We start from the raw sequence: 18,799 nt of genomic DNA, 5'->3' as shown, positions 1-18,799 counted from the left end.
GAAAGATGTTGGAAGTTTATTTTCCACTTGGTTAGATTATAATAAATTTAGTTTAATCCTTTATCCAAGTGAAAGCAAACAAAGTTTGCGCCTGAAGTATCTTCAGGACTGAGGCAACTTGTAGTAAAGATGGACCAAGCTCTCATCACTCCCATAATGCAAAGCACATCTCCTTGCAGACATGCATAATGCTATGCATTAAGGGAAGGGCCACTACCCAGACCGGTTTTGAGCTTTATTGAAGTCTCGTCAGTGGGAGCCAGGTGGAAAATAAACTTCCAACATCTTTCTCTAAATTCAGAGTAATTTAATAATAAGGTGGTACACCTTTTGGCAACTCATATAAGTAAATATGAACTCTCCATTGCTTCTGCCTTAGTATCATCACTTCTGGGTCTGGCTCCCACTGACGAGACCTCAATAAAGGTCGAAACCGGTCTGGGTAGTGGCCTTTCCCTTAATGCATAGCATTATACATGTCTGCAAGGAGATGTGCTTTGCATTATCAGAGATACTGAGACAAGGAGTGATGAGAGCTTGGTCCACCTTTACTACGAGTTGAAGATACTTCAGTTGCAAACTTTGTTTGCTAAATTTATTATAAGAAAATGAATTCTTCCTTCATTTTTTCATTCTTCCTTTTTTTTTTTTTTTTTTTATACACCATTTTTCATAAGGTTTTGATAACCATGTCCAGGTGGTTGTGGGTATCTGCATAACTACATCTGAACAAGCAAATGAAATCACCATGATGATGAGTGACTGGAGAAGGTTTAAAGGTGTAACGAGGATAATACTAGCCTGTGGATGTTTCTTATGAGAATGGATTAAGGGCATGTGTTCCCTCAAAGCCTAGTAAACAGTGTACAAGGGATATGACAAATGCAAGTTTTTTTCAGTTCATGACTGGTGGGGAGAGAATAAGAGGTCATCACAATGGAAGCCAAACGAGAATGTGGCCAAGGGCTGTGAGGTCTAGAGTTTTGCTATAGGATATGATGGACAGAATGAATTATCAGTGAAGTATTATGTGCTTCAGTGAATGAATTTAAGGGCAAGTTAGTTTGATAGATTACACTCAATTAGTGGACCTCTCTCTTAAGTCCTTAAACCCCATGAAGATGGGTCTTGTCCCTGTTGGAGGGGTAGTGTAGCCTCATAAATGAATGAATGAAGAAACTAATGCTAAATCAACAGAAGAAATAGGTTAATGCTAGTTACTGACTAGATTCTTGCAGTACTAGAATCGACATCTATTTTCACAAACATTATTTTCTAGCATCCACTTTTCAAAATTGATTTATGACTGCAGTAAATTTAATTGTCATTATAGAATAGCTACAAAAAAAATGGAAAATAAAAATAAGCAACTGCATATTATATTATAATAAAATATATTTTTGAAATATTGTTATAAGTTAAAAATTAGGTTATAAATTCTTTAGATATTGATTCAAGGTACAGCCAGAACTACAAAAGAGAGAGGGAGAGAAAGAGAGAATAAAAGGGGGGAAAATATAACACAAACATATATAAAACTCTTAAAAGCAAAAAAATTTTATTAGGCATAATTTTATTTATTTAAAAATTCTTCCCCTCATCAATCAGAATAAAAAAACAGAATGCCCCTGCAGGAGGTGCTCTTTCTATGGAGAACCACTTGAGACTACAGAAACTTTTTCCACATTTTTTCCCCTTCCTCTCCAGATTAGAGAAACATTTTCAGATGGTTCTTGAGTCAGTCTCTAATGCATAAAAAAAGTCCCTTCCCCCCCCTCAAAAAAAAAAATCTTGGATAGTTAGCTATTAAGAAAAATTGGTTATAGGACTCATGATTTCCAACAGTAATACTAGTTATAATTAAACAAGAAACAGTGACAGTCAACAGTAGTCTACTTATCTACAAAACACCTGTAGAAATTAACTCAATAACTAATGATGACAGAGACCAGATGCCTGGTAATTTGTAAAAGTTACACCTAAAAGAGTTTCATCTATCCACCCCTTTGGAAAATATAAAGGCATTCTTTTTTTTTTTTTTTTTTTGTTAATTAAACTGAATAGGTACTTATGAATAAAGAGGAAGACTGTATAATTTCTTTTTATTCATTATAGATTCTAAACTGCAGAAAGAGTAGCTCACCCACAGTTCTAAACTTGCTACCATAAGTTTAATGCTGTGGCAATGGATTGCATAATCTAGTCTTCCTACTCTAGAAAAAGTAGATTTTAACTCAGAGCCTGTCAGTTGGAGTACAGAGTGATGTTCACTCAGCCAACCAGACTACTTAAGTAACTGGTTAATATCACCACTAAAGAACTCAATGAACAAAAATTCTCTCCGTGTATTGGTGGATTCTTATGTACAGTGAAATTGTTGATACTGTGCAGGAGATGCATTAAGCAGGTTGTTTTTAAAGAATATGATGACACACATTTTTATTTTTTTCTTCTCCTTCCATTATAAGCTAAGATAATGACAGGAATAAAATGCTAAGTAAACAGCTGAATTATATTGATCTCCAATGACTGTATAGAAAAAATAATATCTTCATTTAATGCATGAAAAATGAAAATACTAATTAAATTTCAAAGTGAAAAAATTTTGCCCATAGAGAATTTATGTAAAAGTATTATTAGTTAAAATGAATGCCACTATAAATACTTATAGATAATTTTGAAGTTTAGCAGGGGAAAATCAAATGAAACTTATTTACTAAATGAATGATATGAATTTAATAAAGAAAATTCTTACCAAGTTTTATCCTCCTCTGCTTGAATGTTTTTGCAAATTGTTCTAGCTCTTCTAAATCTGTTATTTCTTCAGGACTTGGGTCTGAACGTACTTTTATTGAGGGAGGTGGTGGATTCTGCAATTTTTTTTTATAATTAGAATGTTATTAATGTGCATTTAACAAATATATGCTTATATTAAAATTATATGTTTCCTTGTTATGTGTCAGAAATTTACTGAGGCAGATGAAATTAGCAAAGGAGTTTGAGCAGATATATCAGCCCAGTGTATTATGTCTGCAAGTAAGTGCTTATGTATATTTATAAACATATTAAAACATTTAAAATAAGAATTGAGTTTGTGGGTGCTAACAACAGAGCTATGTCCAGGAAGAATAAGTCAGACACAGTTGACCAAGAATGAAATAATGATATGAACAGAATAAGATGGGTACAGTATTTTTCAAAAAGATGGAAAGAGGGGAATATTATACATGACAGCAGAAGTATTCCCATTCAAAGTGTTCAACTTTGAGTATATGGTTGCCCTTCACAAACATATGCCAGGGAAAGGAGTGTCCTGGGTTCGATTCTTGTCGCTGATGTGAGGAGCTCAAGGTTCTTTCTCAGACATAGCCAAGTTAGCTGGTCTTTAGCGTGGACAGCAGGGTTTTTCTCCCCAGTTTATCTGGGGTTTTTCCCTCCCACAAGCAGGCAAACCGACCCTGTGAACACACGCGATTACAATCAGGAATACTTGAGTCCCAGCCACAGGCCTGATTCGTCAACTATGCTGGTCCTAAGATAAAATTTGGGGGGATAGAGATGGTGCCGTACTTCCCCATAAAAGAAGCCTCATGGCTGTTATATCATCATATGCTATAAAAAAAATTGAGTAGGAGAAATGAGAATAAAGTACAGACAATGAAGGTATCTGGTGTAAAATGCCTATTTGCTAGAGGTTTACAATGTGAAAACATGGGTATTGATCAAGATAAGGAGAATAATCTCCAGCCTGCCTGACAGGCTTTAGAGATTTAGGTCTTTCTGGATTATGTGAAAAGTTTACACCCTTTTGTGAGTGGTAATTACATAAAAATAATAATAAATGAATGAATGAATACAACTGTAGACAGTCAATTAGTTACTTGGTAACATTCAAAACTGCAAATAAATATAAATAAATAAAATGAAATAAACAGCAACTCTCATTTAATGCTTTCCTCCCTGTGAAATGAATTTAACAAAAGGCAGCATATGCACATAAAGTATTTCAGCTTTCAGGTACAATTTTTAGTGAATATAGCTCATCACAGAGTATTATATTCCTATCAGCCCAATCCTCCTTCTGGAACAGTCTTATCCACTTTTCACTCCCTTTCTTTGTAACCTTGTCAGAGTCGAAACTTAGATTAAACAACTTCATCAGACACTGCTAGTTCTCTTGTACATTCTTGCAGCACACAGACTGACATTCTCTCTCTCTCTCTCTTACTAACTACATTTTTCTAAAACTAATAACAGAAGGCACTTATGGTTACATTACATTTTATATTACACTTATTCAAATTAAGTGGATATTGAATCCAACAGTATTTCAAAGCCAAATAGAGAAACTACAGGAGTTTCATGCCGAATATAGAAACTATAAAAATTTCGCCGGATCCAAGCATAAGCAAACCTTTCATGACAGGGGCAACTCATAGTAAAGGTGGAGTAAGCTCTGATCACTATCCTTAGTATTTCCCATAATGAAAAATACATCTCTTAGCAGACATGTATGATGTTATACATTATAGGGGGGTCACTACCTAGACCGGTTTTGACCTTTGTTGAGGTGTTATAAAGAATATAAGTTCTGCATCACTTCAACCTGAGTATTTACATCTGGGTCTGGCTCCCGCTGACGAGACCTCAATAAAGGTCGAAATCGGTCTGGGTAGTGATCCCCCCCATAATGTATAACATCATACATGTCTGCTAGGAGATGTGTTTTACATTATGGGAAATACTAAGGATAGTGATCAGAGCTTACTCCACACTTACTACGAGTTGCCCCTGTCATGAAAGGTTTGCTCACGCTTGGATCCGCTGAAACTTTTATAGTTTCTATATTCGGCATGAAACTCTGGTAATTTCTCTATTCGGCTTTGAAATGCTGTTGGATTCAATATCCACTTAATTTGAATAATTTTGCATTGTCGTAGTGAAGCCTTTTGGCTCTCTTTTTCAATATATATTACACTATTTTTTTCTCACTAATGTAAACCATATTATTTAGTATCTATTAATATATGTAACTAAGAATGCTAATATAAGCACACTGAAATGTTAATATAATTAAAATTATTATATTATATATGTTTAGTGCCTTTATGAGCATTATTATGTCAAATAGTTATCATAATAATCCAAAACGTTTATGTTATTCTACACAATAGCCAGCTAAATAAATTTCATGCATAAATTTACTTTTTGTATTTGCTGCTGCCTTGGCTGCTCTTGCTGTTGTATAGTTTGGGGCTGTTGTTTTTCTTGTGGTGGCTGTTGCTGCTGCTTCTGTTGTTGCTTTTGTTGTTGTTGTTGTTGCTGCTGCTGCTGCTGCTGCTGCTGTTGTAGTTGCTGTAGATGTTGTGCTGCTGCTGCAACTGTGGCTGCAGCAGCTGCAGCTGGCGAAGACAGCATCCCCTGGGGCAGTGAGGCAGCTGCCGCAGCATGACTTGCTTGAAGTTGGAGAGTCTGCAAACTTTGTTGCATTAAACCCTGTTGAATCAAGCCCTACCAAAAAAAATAAATAAATAAAAATTTAGAACATAATTAAAATTTAAAAAAGTATTTTATAAAAATATATTGAAATACAAGGCAAACAGTCCCTGACTTACATAAATTTGACTTATGCAAACTATCCCAAGCTATGAAAAGTATTACAATTATAAAAATTTTACTTACTACACACACAGATCACTTGCACCCACCTAACAGCAGTTGTATACAAGGCAGATAGCCTATTTGCAGTGCATCTATGTGCCTTCTTACTACTGAACATGCTGTGTGTATTTGTATTCATACACTTTCATCATTTTTAATGTTTATGTGAGATGGAATCAAGTGCAATCATGACTGGAAAAAAGTGAATCCCTTTCATAAACACACCAAAATTTATTTATAGATGAAAATGAAAATTATAAAGAAAAAAAACTATCTAGTAATTACCTGATAATTATATTCTGAAATCTGTATCAGGCACATAATGCATCCTTCCACACATTTAAAAGTTTCTGAAGTTGATTTTTGTGTTGTTAAAACAATCTTTACCATATCCCTTACTGCGTGCACATATATCACTCGTGAAGTGACTCTTCCATAATATAATGCTTTTCATGACAAATATTTCTGGATAACACCGGTAAAAATGTTTTTCCCATCGATATGGAGGATGGATAATACCTCATAATTCAAAGCTCAAAGAGAAATATAGGTAGTGCTTTTAGCCTTTAACAAAAGTTTCATGAAGAGAAGAAAGAAGCCAATGTTCAGTGATCTCTTGCTAATTTCACACTGAAGGTTAAACAAAAAAAAAATGTATACTTTATTTTATATTAGTAATTATATACTGAAATCTAATTTGTGTGTACATCCTGTCAATGAAACTAACAGAAATAACCTTGATAAAACATGTTAATTCACTACTGCATATAAATACAGTAAACACATATGGTTTACAGTATGTGTATCATATTCCCATCAAATCAGTCCACAATTCTTTTACTAACTTCTCAAATACCTTAACCACCACTCCAGAGATACTGAGATTTGAAACGTCTGTCTTGGAGCCTCCTTTATGCAATGGAACTTTTTTTTTATTTCTTTTTTCTTTTCTTTTTTTTTTTTTGCCACTCGCTTTACAACTTCCAGAGAAAGTGCAAATTCCCTTGCATATATTCATAATACAAAGGCTGACATACCATTTAAGCCCATGCTGTGGTTCACATTTAAGTTTGATATATCAGACACACTGCCAATTCATCTACCTCTATTCTTCAATCAGTCAATGTCACATCTGGTTCTGGAATATCTCCATCTGAATAGTACACACTTGCAAAATGATCACTCAGTAACTAGTATTTTGTTTGCTACTGTGACCTTCCTGCTCAAGACTCGGAAAAGTCATCTTATTCTTCCTTGGTTAATTTTATTTGCCACACACTAAAAGAATTTTTTTTGCATTTCTTTTGGTCTCATCAGCTAGCTTCCTTTCATAATTTGTATATATTATGAAATATACATTTCATATATATTTGTATTTCTGATGTATTTCTACTCTTTCTGGGATCAATTCTTCTGTTATCATTAGCAAAATGTCGCCGCTCATTTTGTTCCCTCTGTCCTCGGAAAGTATAATACTATACCCCTTGCATTCTATTAATGTGACTGTTATTATCATCGTCATCAAATTCCTGACATGTACCCTCAAGGGCTGTACAGACTATATTATTATTATTATTATGATAATGATTAATATTTTTACTATAAGACCCCATGGAGTCAAAGACTCGTTTAGGAGGTCCTTTTGTCATATACACAGCTCATTATACCACAAACACGCTCAAATTCTCTGCAAACACCACAACTCTGCATGCAAAAAACCTGCTTCTCACTCCCTTGTTCACACCCTCCTTATACAACTTCCAGGGATGACTTCTTGTTCTCCCCTGATCTCCCACCGATTTCTGTAAAACCTCTTCAACATTGATCCTATAACCACCCCTTACTTACTGGTAGGTCTCTATCATATCACCCCTCTTCCTCCTATCCACTAAACTCTGTAGAGTGCATCTTCTCAACCTTTCCACGTATTCAACATTCCAGAGATCAGAAACTACCTTAGTCAATTGTCTCTGGACCCTTTCAACATCTCTTCATCCGTTTGAAAACCAGGTGACCAAATCTGTGCACAGTAGCAGATTTGGTGCAGCCTAATCAGAGCCTTATACAATGGAACAAGAATCTCCTTAATTCTAAAAATCAGTATCCTCTGCATTATTCTCAGAATTTGTATGTATGATAGGTATTGAGTGAAGAATGGCTAGTGTGTAAATAATCAATCTCTGTGATAATAATATATACAAGTAGCCTAGCCTACTTATAACAAAAATGATAGTTCTTAAAACCCCACAAACAAGTAAATAATTCTTACGTGCAAACACAAACACTCAAAAAAATAATAATCCAGAAAAAATATAAATTAATTATTATTATTATTATTATTATGTGACACCTCCAGGGAGTCCAAAGACTCATCGAGGGAGAGTGTGTGCCAACAGCATCGCATGATTGATCCACTTCCAACTACCAACCGCACTCAAACTTGCTTAGCTTTTTGCGAGCCATTGGTAGCAGAGGCTCTACCAATCGACCAACCTTTGCTGGCTTAAATTTTTATTTTTCTATGAATACATTTTATTTATCACTAATTATTTTCTGAAACAACAATACAGTTGAAGAATTCAATGCAGTTTATCAGTGTATTTCATCCTTGTGAAAGCAACATCATGAGAAGATGGGGCATAGAAATGGTGGAGAGACTGATGGTGAATGAGCAGGAGGTATATGACGTCATAAAGAGGTCATGCTTTATGTATTACAACATGGTAACAAATTCACTGGATAAAGGAGATACACTGTCCTTGTATTTTTCACAGGCTTTTGATACACTGCTACATGACAAGCTGGTAGCTAAATTGAAACAGATGGGATTAGATAACAGACTAATCAGTTGGATAGCTGATTGGTTGCTGATACCTATTGAGTGGTATCCCAAAAGAGGAACGTTACTGATCGAGTGCCACAGGTATCTGTTTTGGAACCATTATCGTTTAACTTGTATGTTAATAACATTGGAACCTGCTTAACTGGAGATAGGTAGCTGTTTGCCAATGATGTAAAGTTGGGAAGAATTATGAGAAATACAGCAGACAGATGTTGTGTCCTTACAGGAGGATCTGAACAGATTATGTGAACAGACAAATGAGTGTTGTTATCAATTTAATGTTGCAAAGTGCAAGTTCTTGAAATTTAGTAGGCAAGGTTGAGATGCAGAGTATACAATTACTGAGGAAATTTTGAAGGAGTTGGAAGAGATGAGATATCTGGGAGTGCAGAGACGTGAAGTTTAAGGGTTACGTTGCTAACTGTAAGAACATCACAATGGATTATAGCGATAATGAAAAGGAAATTGAAATGCAGAAGTAAAGAGGTTATGGTTCCCATGTATAAGACTTTGATCAGGCTACATATTGACTACTGTATACAGATTTGGTCAAGAGTAGAACAAGAGGCCATCCTTGGATGCTGTGTAAGGAGGGTATGAGCAGGGAAGTGAGAAGCAGGTTCCTTTCAATGGAGAGTTGTTAGCAAGTGGAATGTATTGCCTGAAAACATGGTGAGTGCAGAAACTGTGAATGAGTTTAAGATGCAGTTCAGTGATCTTTTTGCATGAGAGAGAGTGGACCTTCCATGACAAGTCCTTCGACTCTATGGAGGTCAGATGTTAGTAATAATAATAATTATTAGCATCTTTCAGCTCCTACAACCGCTTCTCTTTCTACAGACCCATTTCTTTCATTTCTTGGAAATAAACTTAACTGAAGTCCTTTCTTTCTTGGTGTAAAAAGATAGTAGGAGAGGATGTGAGATTGAGATTGCCAAAAAATCCTTAGAATAAATTTCCTTTATCAATTATTTTGAAACAGATTGTACATTGTACTACATTCAGTACTACAATAAAACTTTTATATGGCTTGCATCTGCTCAGCATAGTGTGTTTGTTGGAGGGGGGGGGGGGGTCCACTGTATAGCAAAAAACAACTCCACAGTGTTATTTTTTCATTCCAGTACAAGTTACCAAAATATAGAAGCACTGCTTATTATTGGTTATTTTTTTTTTTGCTATAAGCTTCTCTCCTTCCCCATCTTCATAAGTTCCCTCCCACCCCAAAAAAAATTATGCCCATCTTAAATGTCAACATACTTGTCTAGAGATTATAAGATGACATGCAATCCATTCTTTCCAGCAGAAACTTACTGGACACACATAATACCCAACTGTAAATTACTGGTAATTCATTTATCACTAATGAATGTATTTCTGTTGATAGATTCTTTTTTGCCCTTAAATGTGCCAATCATTTGCACATGGTTGGTGACTCAAGTAGGTTCATACTTAATTCTATATAACTTTTAGCAATTTAACTATACCAAATTAAATAAAAATTTCCTTTAATGATTGGTTTCAAACATATCCTCAAAAAATAGATTATTTTCTCCCCTCCTCTACAAAGTTTTAGTTTGTTCCTCTGAGTAGGCAAGTACAACATGAAACAATGTCTCTGCCCATCAAGAATAGATTAAGGAAATGTTCCAAGGAGTTAATTACAGCCATGACATGCTTGTTTGACAAGTGTTATGCAATAGTGAGTACCAGAAAGAAATTTTAGAAGAATAGAAAGAAGCTGAAATTGTTCCACTTCACAAAACTGTTCCAAAAGGTTATACCAAGACTGAGATTTCAAAAATTATAGGCGAGTTTGTGTATGCAGACTTCTGAAATTTAGGATTCAAAATTAGGTTGATAACAGCAAGATTCTACATGAGGATCAGCATTAGTTTGTTAAGAGAATGCATATCTACCATTTACCTATGCCACCTTGTTTCAAAAAAGTGACAGAAGTATTCAAGGGGGGGGGGGATACACATACAGATACAGTAGCATATTTAGATTTTCTAAAGGAATTAGATTGAAGGCCTCATTGGTATTCCAGGTTAGTATTTAAACTGAGAAAGATGGAGCAAATAATAGCAAAAAGTGGCAGTTGCATAGGAGAGTCACAACCTGATAGGTATCAACAAATTGTGTAGCAGTATTCCAGCAGATAAAAGTTACTAATGGTGTGTGCCACAGAGTAGGTTAAACAACGATGGTTCTGTTTCGGGGCCATTATTCTTTAACTAGGTAATGATATTGGGAGAACTTTAAAGAGGATATTGGTTCTTTACAGATGATGCAAAGTTGGGGAGAGCTGTGAAGAGTGCATCTAGCATGGCTTTCCAGGAGAATTTGTTGTCTGAGTGGAAAGAAAATATGGTTCACATGTCAATATAGTGAAACGCAGTTTTGAAATTTGGAAAGCAAGGATGCAGAGTTTACAACCAGTGATGATATTGGAGAAAAGGAAATCAGAGACCCGTGCATAAGTGATAAAGGATAAGGACCTGAAAGTTTGAGAGTCCATTATGAGAACTTCAAGGAGGATAACCTGTAAAAATGAAAAATAGTTCTATTGCAGAAACCATTCATTAATCTGCATTGTGCTAATGTGCAGAGATTTTAATCTGAATTTCAAAGAGATAAATACATTTTTAAAAGAATTCAGAGAAAATTAACAATAGAAAGATAGATAGAGCAAATCCATCTATAAAGTAGAGGAGGAGGAGGAATGACATGCTTGAAATGTATAAACCAATGAGAGGATTTGTACCAGATTAATGAAGCAAAGATTTTCATAGAACTTAGGGAGAAAGAGAAAGAGGAATCCCTGAAAGTTGAATAAATAGGGTGCAAGAAAGAATGGGAAGAAATGTTTTGCTTGAAGAGTGGTAGATGAGTGAACTAAATTTCCTGAGAATGTAGCGAATCCAGATACATAAATAATTTAAGGTGCGGTTTAATCAGTATTGTGTTCATAAGCAAGGATCTTCCACGAGTCTTTTGACTTGTACAGATGACAATATTATTTTTTTAATAATAAGACTTAATAATTCTAATATTTCATTGCTTGTTACAATGACATTATCAGAAATTAAAACAAAGAAGAACAATAGAGTTACATTTAAAACTGTAAATGTTGTCATGTTTATAGCACATCACAGCTGAATAAGGAGGTAATGATAATATATCTGAAAACAAGCATGTGTGAAAGAGAGAGCAAGCACCATCTAGGAGTCATCAAAAAATAAATAAGTAGTTTTGTCCTCCATCCTTCCTTCATGCTTTCCAATTTCTACTGGAATTTTTATTCCAGGAATGAAACTGTTTAAGTGCATTAAAAATGTATCTAACATGTTTGAACTATGTGGTCCAATGACAAACACATTAATCTATCACAACAATTTATCACTAACAAAGTAAACAGTCATGTTATATATTATACTTAGATATATATATATATATATATAGTACTTACCATATTTATCCAACATCACGAGAAGCAAGAAATAAAAGTAAGACATTAGACTTTATTTAGAAATTATACAATACTTTAAACAGACTAATTAAAACAACAAATGAGTACTGCTGAGTACAATGCATCTTGAAAAATAATTAAATTTCATTTATTTCTTTATGAAAATCCCACCTGCAAAATCCTATTATAAGTAGACCAGAGATTAAATCAAGTAGGAACACTGTTGTCGTAAAAGTAAAGAAAACTACACGTTTTCTTTACTTTTTAAGGCTATCAACAAGTAAGGTGATAAGTCTCATTAATAGTGGTGAATTTCATCACTCAGTATATAACCCAATAGGAGTTGACTGCATTATGTGCTTTAAGAGATTGTTTCACGTATTCACAGGTGTTAACAGTGCCATTAACTTGCTTATTTAACAAGATTCTTGTCCACAGCATCAGAAAGTGACAAAACTTTAGTCTTGTCAAATTACAGGCCAGTTTGTGTATCTGAAGTTGTATCGATACAAAATTAATAACGGAAAAAACTCACATACAAAGATTATTTAATAGTATAATTTTTGCCTGTGTGTCACAGGCATCTTTAGTACATTAAGCTCAAATTAAACAATAACTGACAATTCCAAAAAGCGCCACCTAAGTAGCTGGTGTAAGATAACTAAAAAGGTCAATAACTTTCCTGAAAAAAAAAAAAAAAAAAAAAGTTAGGAAAGATTAGCTGATTTGTAAAGTACTATCTCCCATAAAGGGGATAGATGTAAGCCGTCGGATCTGTTTAAGTTAGGAGAATGAAGTAGAGTTTCACATGTTTCTTTATAAAGGCGTTCCATGAGAAACCGATGACTTGCAGAACATACCATCTACACTAGACACAGAGTTCATTGGAGAAAGACAAGAGTTCTTCACAAAAGTCAGTTTCTCATGGAACGCCTTTATAAAGAAATATTTGAAACTCTACTTCATTCTCCTAACTTAAACAGATTCGACGGCTTACATCTATCCCCTTTATGGGAGATAGTACTTTACAAATCAGCTCATCTTTGCTAACTTTTTTTTTTTTAGGAAAGTTATTGACCTTTTTAGTTATCTTACACCAGCTACTTAGGTGGCGCTTTTTGGAATTGTCAGTTATTGTTTAATTTGAGTACTGAAGATGCCTGTGACACAGGCGAAAATTATACTATTAAATAATCTTTGTACGTGAGTTTTTTCCGTTATTAATTTTGTATCGATATGTCTACTCACGGTATACCTCTTTTAAAACTTATCTGAAGTTGTAGTTTTAACTGCAACTTCAGATACACACTAAGTGCATGTCAGATACAGATAACTAACTCCAAACTAACACTTTAGTGGTAGTTTGGAGTCAATGATACCTAGTAACTAGGATTTTATCAACAACAGAAAAATTCTCTATGAGGGGCAGCATAAGTGCCTCCATAGCACAGTTGGAAGAACAATACAATATTGCACCATTAACCGAAAAGACCCAAGTGTGATTCTTTGACTTTCCTTATAATGATAGGAATCTTTATATGGGCCTTTCAATTCGAGATTAGTCACCCAATCTCATATGGAGGTAGAAAGGTTTTTGACTACCAGGGAGGAAGTGCCAAAAAAATCCAGAGTAAAAAACATCTGCTCAAAATCCCAAAGCCCATCTTTTGATCAGTTATGTTGATGAGGTTTTGCCAACTGGAAAAACACACAACAAAAACTATATGTTTGTATAAAAAATTAAAGACATCCCAGAATTACATTCACCTTAGAAAAGAATCTAATGGTATTTGATCATTTGTAGAAGTTCTTGTTAAATGAGAAGACAGATGTATTACCACTTCTGTATATTATTATTATTAGTAGTAGACACCTCCAGGCAGTCCAAAGACTCATCGAAGGAGGGCACCTGCTCTACAACTCTGTCTCCGCCACTCAATCCACCAACGCCATCTACCACCACTAGTATTTCCAAGGACAATCACAAACATCCATGCCCACAGCAGGATTCGAACACGCAGCCTTTTGGCTGGAGAGTGGATACACTAACCACTCGGCCAGCCAGGCTGGCAAAAAAAACAGCGAGGGAGGACACCTACTCTATAACTCTGTCTCCACCACTCAATCCACCAACTACAATGAGCTGCAACTACACCAACGCCATCTACCACCAACCACTACCACTACTATTTTCACAGACAATTACAAACATCCATGCCCATGGTGGGATTCGAACGCACAGCCTTTTGGCTGGAGAGCAGATACGCTAACCACTCGGCCAACCAGGCCGGCAAACTGTAAACTAATTTCTCTGACTACTCTTCAAACATCAGCACATCATGCTTTGCAAAAGTACAGCATCATAAAATCATTGCCATCAAAAGCCAGTGTACTTCAGAAACATCACTTCAGCAAGAAATCTCTATTATTAAGAAATTCCTCTCTCAACAGTTACCCCAAAATCATAGACAAAATCAACCATCTTGTTCCTTATTTTATGAAAAATGTTTAAATGTTTGTACATACAGGCTTTGCACTCAATACAAATAAAATATATTAAATATATTAAAGATACCTCTGAATGTGTTTCTCAATTCCATAAGAAATACAAGCTAGCAGTCACATACTGTAAACTAAATAAGTCAACTTTTTTCTTCTCTAAAATACAAAGTGCATGTCTTATTTACTACCTGGAGCCTACTCAATTCCTTGTAACTGCAGCTTATCCTGATTTGGATTCAACTGGCCATTCTGCTGCAAAAGAAATTTCTGAACTAGTTTAACATCATACTGAGCAGATGTCACAAGTCAAGCATTGCAGAACATAATTCTTTGGAATGATGATAAGTTGCTACAAAGAAGCATCTACATATTCAAATGTATTTTTAAAGAAAATGCTGAAATCCTTCTTCAGTGTCAAGTTAACCTCACTGCTGGAATATTATTATTAATATTATGCAACACCTCCTCGATGAGTCCACAGACTCATCGAGGAAGGGCACCTACTCTACAACTCTCTGTCTCCACCACTCAAACCAACTAGAACGAACCGCAGCTACATCAAATCATCTACTGCCCACCACCACCACCACCACTAGTATTTTCACAAACCATCACAAACATCCATGCCCACACTTGGGTTCGAACCCGCAGCGTTTTGGCTGGAGAGCGGATACACTAACCACTTGGCCAACCAGGCTGGCAAAAGATAATGATCCTTCCACATACCTGTGGAAGGATCATTATCTTTTGCTGAAGGATCAATATCAATATCAATGCCCAAAATCTAGGAAATGTTATTATTATAATTACACCCTGCATGGAGTCGACAGACTCATCGTGGGAAGTTGTTCAACTGACAACTGACATCTTTGTTCAACTGACAACATATTTAACATATAGAATCTTAAAATACTTAACACTCCTTGCATTAACAACACATTCTGGTAATGCATTCCATTCACTGACAATTCTCCATGTAAAAAATCTACTCCTCACACCCTTCTTCACCACACTTTTACATAACTTCCAGGAATGACAGCTGGTTCTTCCCCTCTTACCTTCTACTCTTTTTATAATCCTCTCTGGATTAATCTGATAAAATCCTCTAACTAACTTAAATGTCTATCAAATCACCTCACTTACTCCTATCCACCAAACTCTGTAATTCACATTTCTTCAACCTCTCTCCATAGCCAGCATTCCAAACTCCTGACATTGTCTTAGTTTGCTTGTCTCTGGACCCTCTCTAATGTCTCCACATCACACTGAAAATCAGGTGACCAGATCTGAGCACAATAGTCCAAGTATGGTCTGACCAGTGCTTTATACAGTGGCACAACCACTTCCTTATCCTTGTATGTTAGAGTACTTCTTATCATAGCAGCACTATGATGTGCAGCCTTTGCAACACTAGCAATTATGCCCTCTAAACTTCAGTCTACTGCCAACAATCACTTCCAAATCTCTAATCTCATCCACTTCCTGAAGTATGACACCACTGATATAGTACACAGTCTTATATTTCTGCATTCCAGAATGCAACACCTTGCACCTATTGATATTAAAACTACACAGTAAAAAGTCTATTCAAATCTTCCTGAAGTCAGCATCAGCAGTGCTACTTATAATTCTTCCCAACTTTGCATCATCAGCAAATAACTGAAGATCCCCAGTCGGTTCACATGGTATATTGTTTACAAACAAGTTAAACAGCAGGGGCCCAAGAAAAGAAATCTGCAGCACGTCACTGGTCACCATTCTTTTTTGAGACACTTCTCCATCATATACAACCTTATCTCTCAGAAATTCCATAAACTCACTCTCCTTGTTCCCATACACTAACTCCTCCTTCCAGTCTATATTCCTGTAATTAAAGTCTCCAATCAGGATCACCTTCTTTTTACATGCCAAACTAATTTGCCTAAACAGTTCACAATCAGTATTCTCTGCATTCCCTGGTCTATAACAGCATCCTATCAGATATAGTAACCTGTTTATTTCAACTTCGCACCACACAGATTCAAAATCTGTGCATGCACTATCAACTTCCACATTTTGCGAACACAATTCCTCTGCAATCATTAACAGCACTCACCTCCTCTTTTCACATTTCTATCCTTCCAGAAAATTATATAGCCTTCTAATTCTATTACCAACATCACATCCTCCTCAGACAACCAAGTTTCATTTATTCCAATTATATTTGGACATACTCAATCAATGCAACAAACTCAGCTCTCTTGTTTTGAATACTCCTTACATTTGTGTATCAACATAACAATCGCTGTGTGTTTGAGGTCATTCTACCAGCACCAACATTCTCTATTCTATACTACTATACTGTTATACTACACCTCTCTCTTCGGTTTGACCACTCCAGTTTCCCTGATCGTGACTGTGATTTCCATTCTTTCCCATCTCATCCTCACCTTTTATGCATTCCACCACCTTGTGCTGCTGCAACCACATCTTCAACACATCCATCTTCCTCCTGCTGTACAATCTGTTGATTTGTGCTATCCTGTTTCACAGGTAGACTCTGATCATTTGTGACATTAATTTCTTGACTCTATGCCATTTCAGAAAACAATCAGCTTTCTAAATGCCCAACACCAAACCCATTAAAATGTAATCCATCAGCTTTATATTTGAACTTCCCTTCAAATTCACTCCACAGATTTACAAATTGAAACCCCTTTGCCTCGCACAACTCGGCCATCTAACTATTTATTATCTCCTCTCTCCTTCTCAATTCACTGTTATCATATCTGAGCAACATGCCTATGACTTTCCCAACAACACTATTGTTCTTTATCTGCTGCAACAACTTCCTCAAGTTTCGATCAACATTCTTCTTCTCCTCAACTAAGTCATTTGTGCCCATGACTACCACTAATTTTGATGCTCGGTTATTTCCTTTTCTGCAACGCATCAGTTATTATTTGCTTTATTGTTCCACCAGGAAAGCATGTTTTGTGCACTTTATTAGCAATCACACCTCAAATGATCGAGTCCGCATACATTGATATACGGCTATCCTTTGATTCTTTCTTTATAAGATTAACTTCCTCCTCCTCCTTATCATCAGCCAATCTTTCCTTTAGCTGTTTAATATCCTCTTCCAGATGTTTTATTTCGTTTTTTCATTTTCACTAACTCCAGCCGAAGCTTTTCTACTCGGTCTCGACATTTGCTCCCATTTCTAATTGCTGTAATCTATTCAGATACTTTTCACTTACACTAACACTTTCCTTCTTCTCGTTTACCCACAGTCCACAGATCTTTCAGATTTTCCAGTGCAGACATGTAGCAGTATTCGCATATGACTTCCCCAACAACAAACGCACGCCACTGACATGCATTTCTTTATGGACACCATCTTTAGAAGCTGAAGTAGTACAACAAAGTAGTAAAATACAATATAAATGACAAAAAATTTCAGCAACACCACTGAAGGACACTTTTATCCTAACTGAAAAAAATGCAGCACAATTTGCGACAAAAAGCCACACTATACCCTAATTAAAAACACATTTTTTAGCATAGTTCAAAACTTAATTTTTAGCACACATAAATAAGTACTGGCTTCTAATAAAGTAATAATTTATAACCTAGCATTCTTGCACCTTTGCATGAAAAGATAATCACTAAAGTTATTAATTAAAAATTTTTTTTTTGGATACATGTTTTTGTTATATTTTCAAACAGATTTCTGATAGTTATCTCTCCATCAAAATTTTGCTGTATTAGTGTTAAGTAATGCAGCAGTGGATAATTTCTATGATATATTAGGCTGTTTATTTATAGGGAGTTAATCAACTTCTTGACCACTTCATTTATTTGTATAGGGGGAGTAAGAGTGCCTCTTGTTATGTAAATATCAAATTTACATGTTATGCAAATTTGATATTTGCATAACATGTAAAACTTCAAATAAAATATATTGGAAAATTTATTTTCCGACTTTCCCAGCATTAGGTTGATGTTCAGATAAGAGATAAAACTGCAAGCTGCCAACCTAGTTGGCTGAGTGGTTGATGAATGGTCATTATCCACTAAAAGACCACTGCTCCACTTACTAGAGGTCCAAAGTGACTTTAAAAATTCCAATATTTGGTCTTTACAACAGGATATGTAAAATTATTATAAAAAATACAAGATAAATAAAAATAAAATAATATAAAAAAGAGTTCCTAGACTCCCCACAGGACTAATACTATAGTTACCCACAGTTACATTAAAAAATAATAGCAGAATGATCAATTTTGCAATCTTAGATCAAATAACAGAAAGGTTAGAAGGTTGGATATCATATAATAGAA

The 18,799-nt window shown here is 35.3% G+C and overlaps 1 protein-coding gene across 1 annotated transcript in view; it reads right to left on the bottom strand.

Moving 5' to 3' along the window:
- LOC150097899 (uncharacterized) overlaps window positions 1-18,799 on the bottom strand; it is a 413,970-nt gene that overhangs the window by 33,038 nt on the left and 362,133 nt on the right. Inside the window, exons 8-9 of the mRNA XM_090406626.1 lie at window positions 5,206-5,511; window positions 2,756-2,870 (exon numbers count right to left, since the gene is read on the bottom strand). Of these exons, the coding sequence (XP_090262752.1) occupies window positions 2,756-2,870; window positions 5,206-5,511 (421 nt within the window). The remainder of the gene's footprint in view (window positions 1-2,755; window positions 2,871-5,205; window positions 5,512-18,799) is intronic.

Source organism: Typopeltis vanoorti, chromosome 16, assembly GCF_054136105.1.
Source record: "Typopeltis vanoorti isolate ZY-2024b chromosome 16, IOZ_Tvanoo_1.0, whole genome shotgun sequence".
NCBI classification, from domain to species: domain Eukaryota; kingdom Metazoa; phylum Arthropoda; class Arachnida; order Uropygi; family Thelyphonidae; genus Typopeltis; species Typopeltis vanoorti.
The sequence above is the reverse complement of the archived record's forward strand: the minus strand, read 5'-3'. Positions and strand labels throughout refer to the sequence as shown.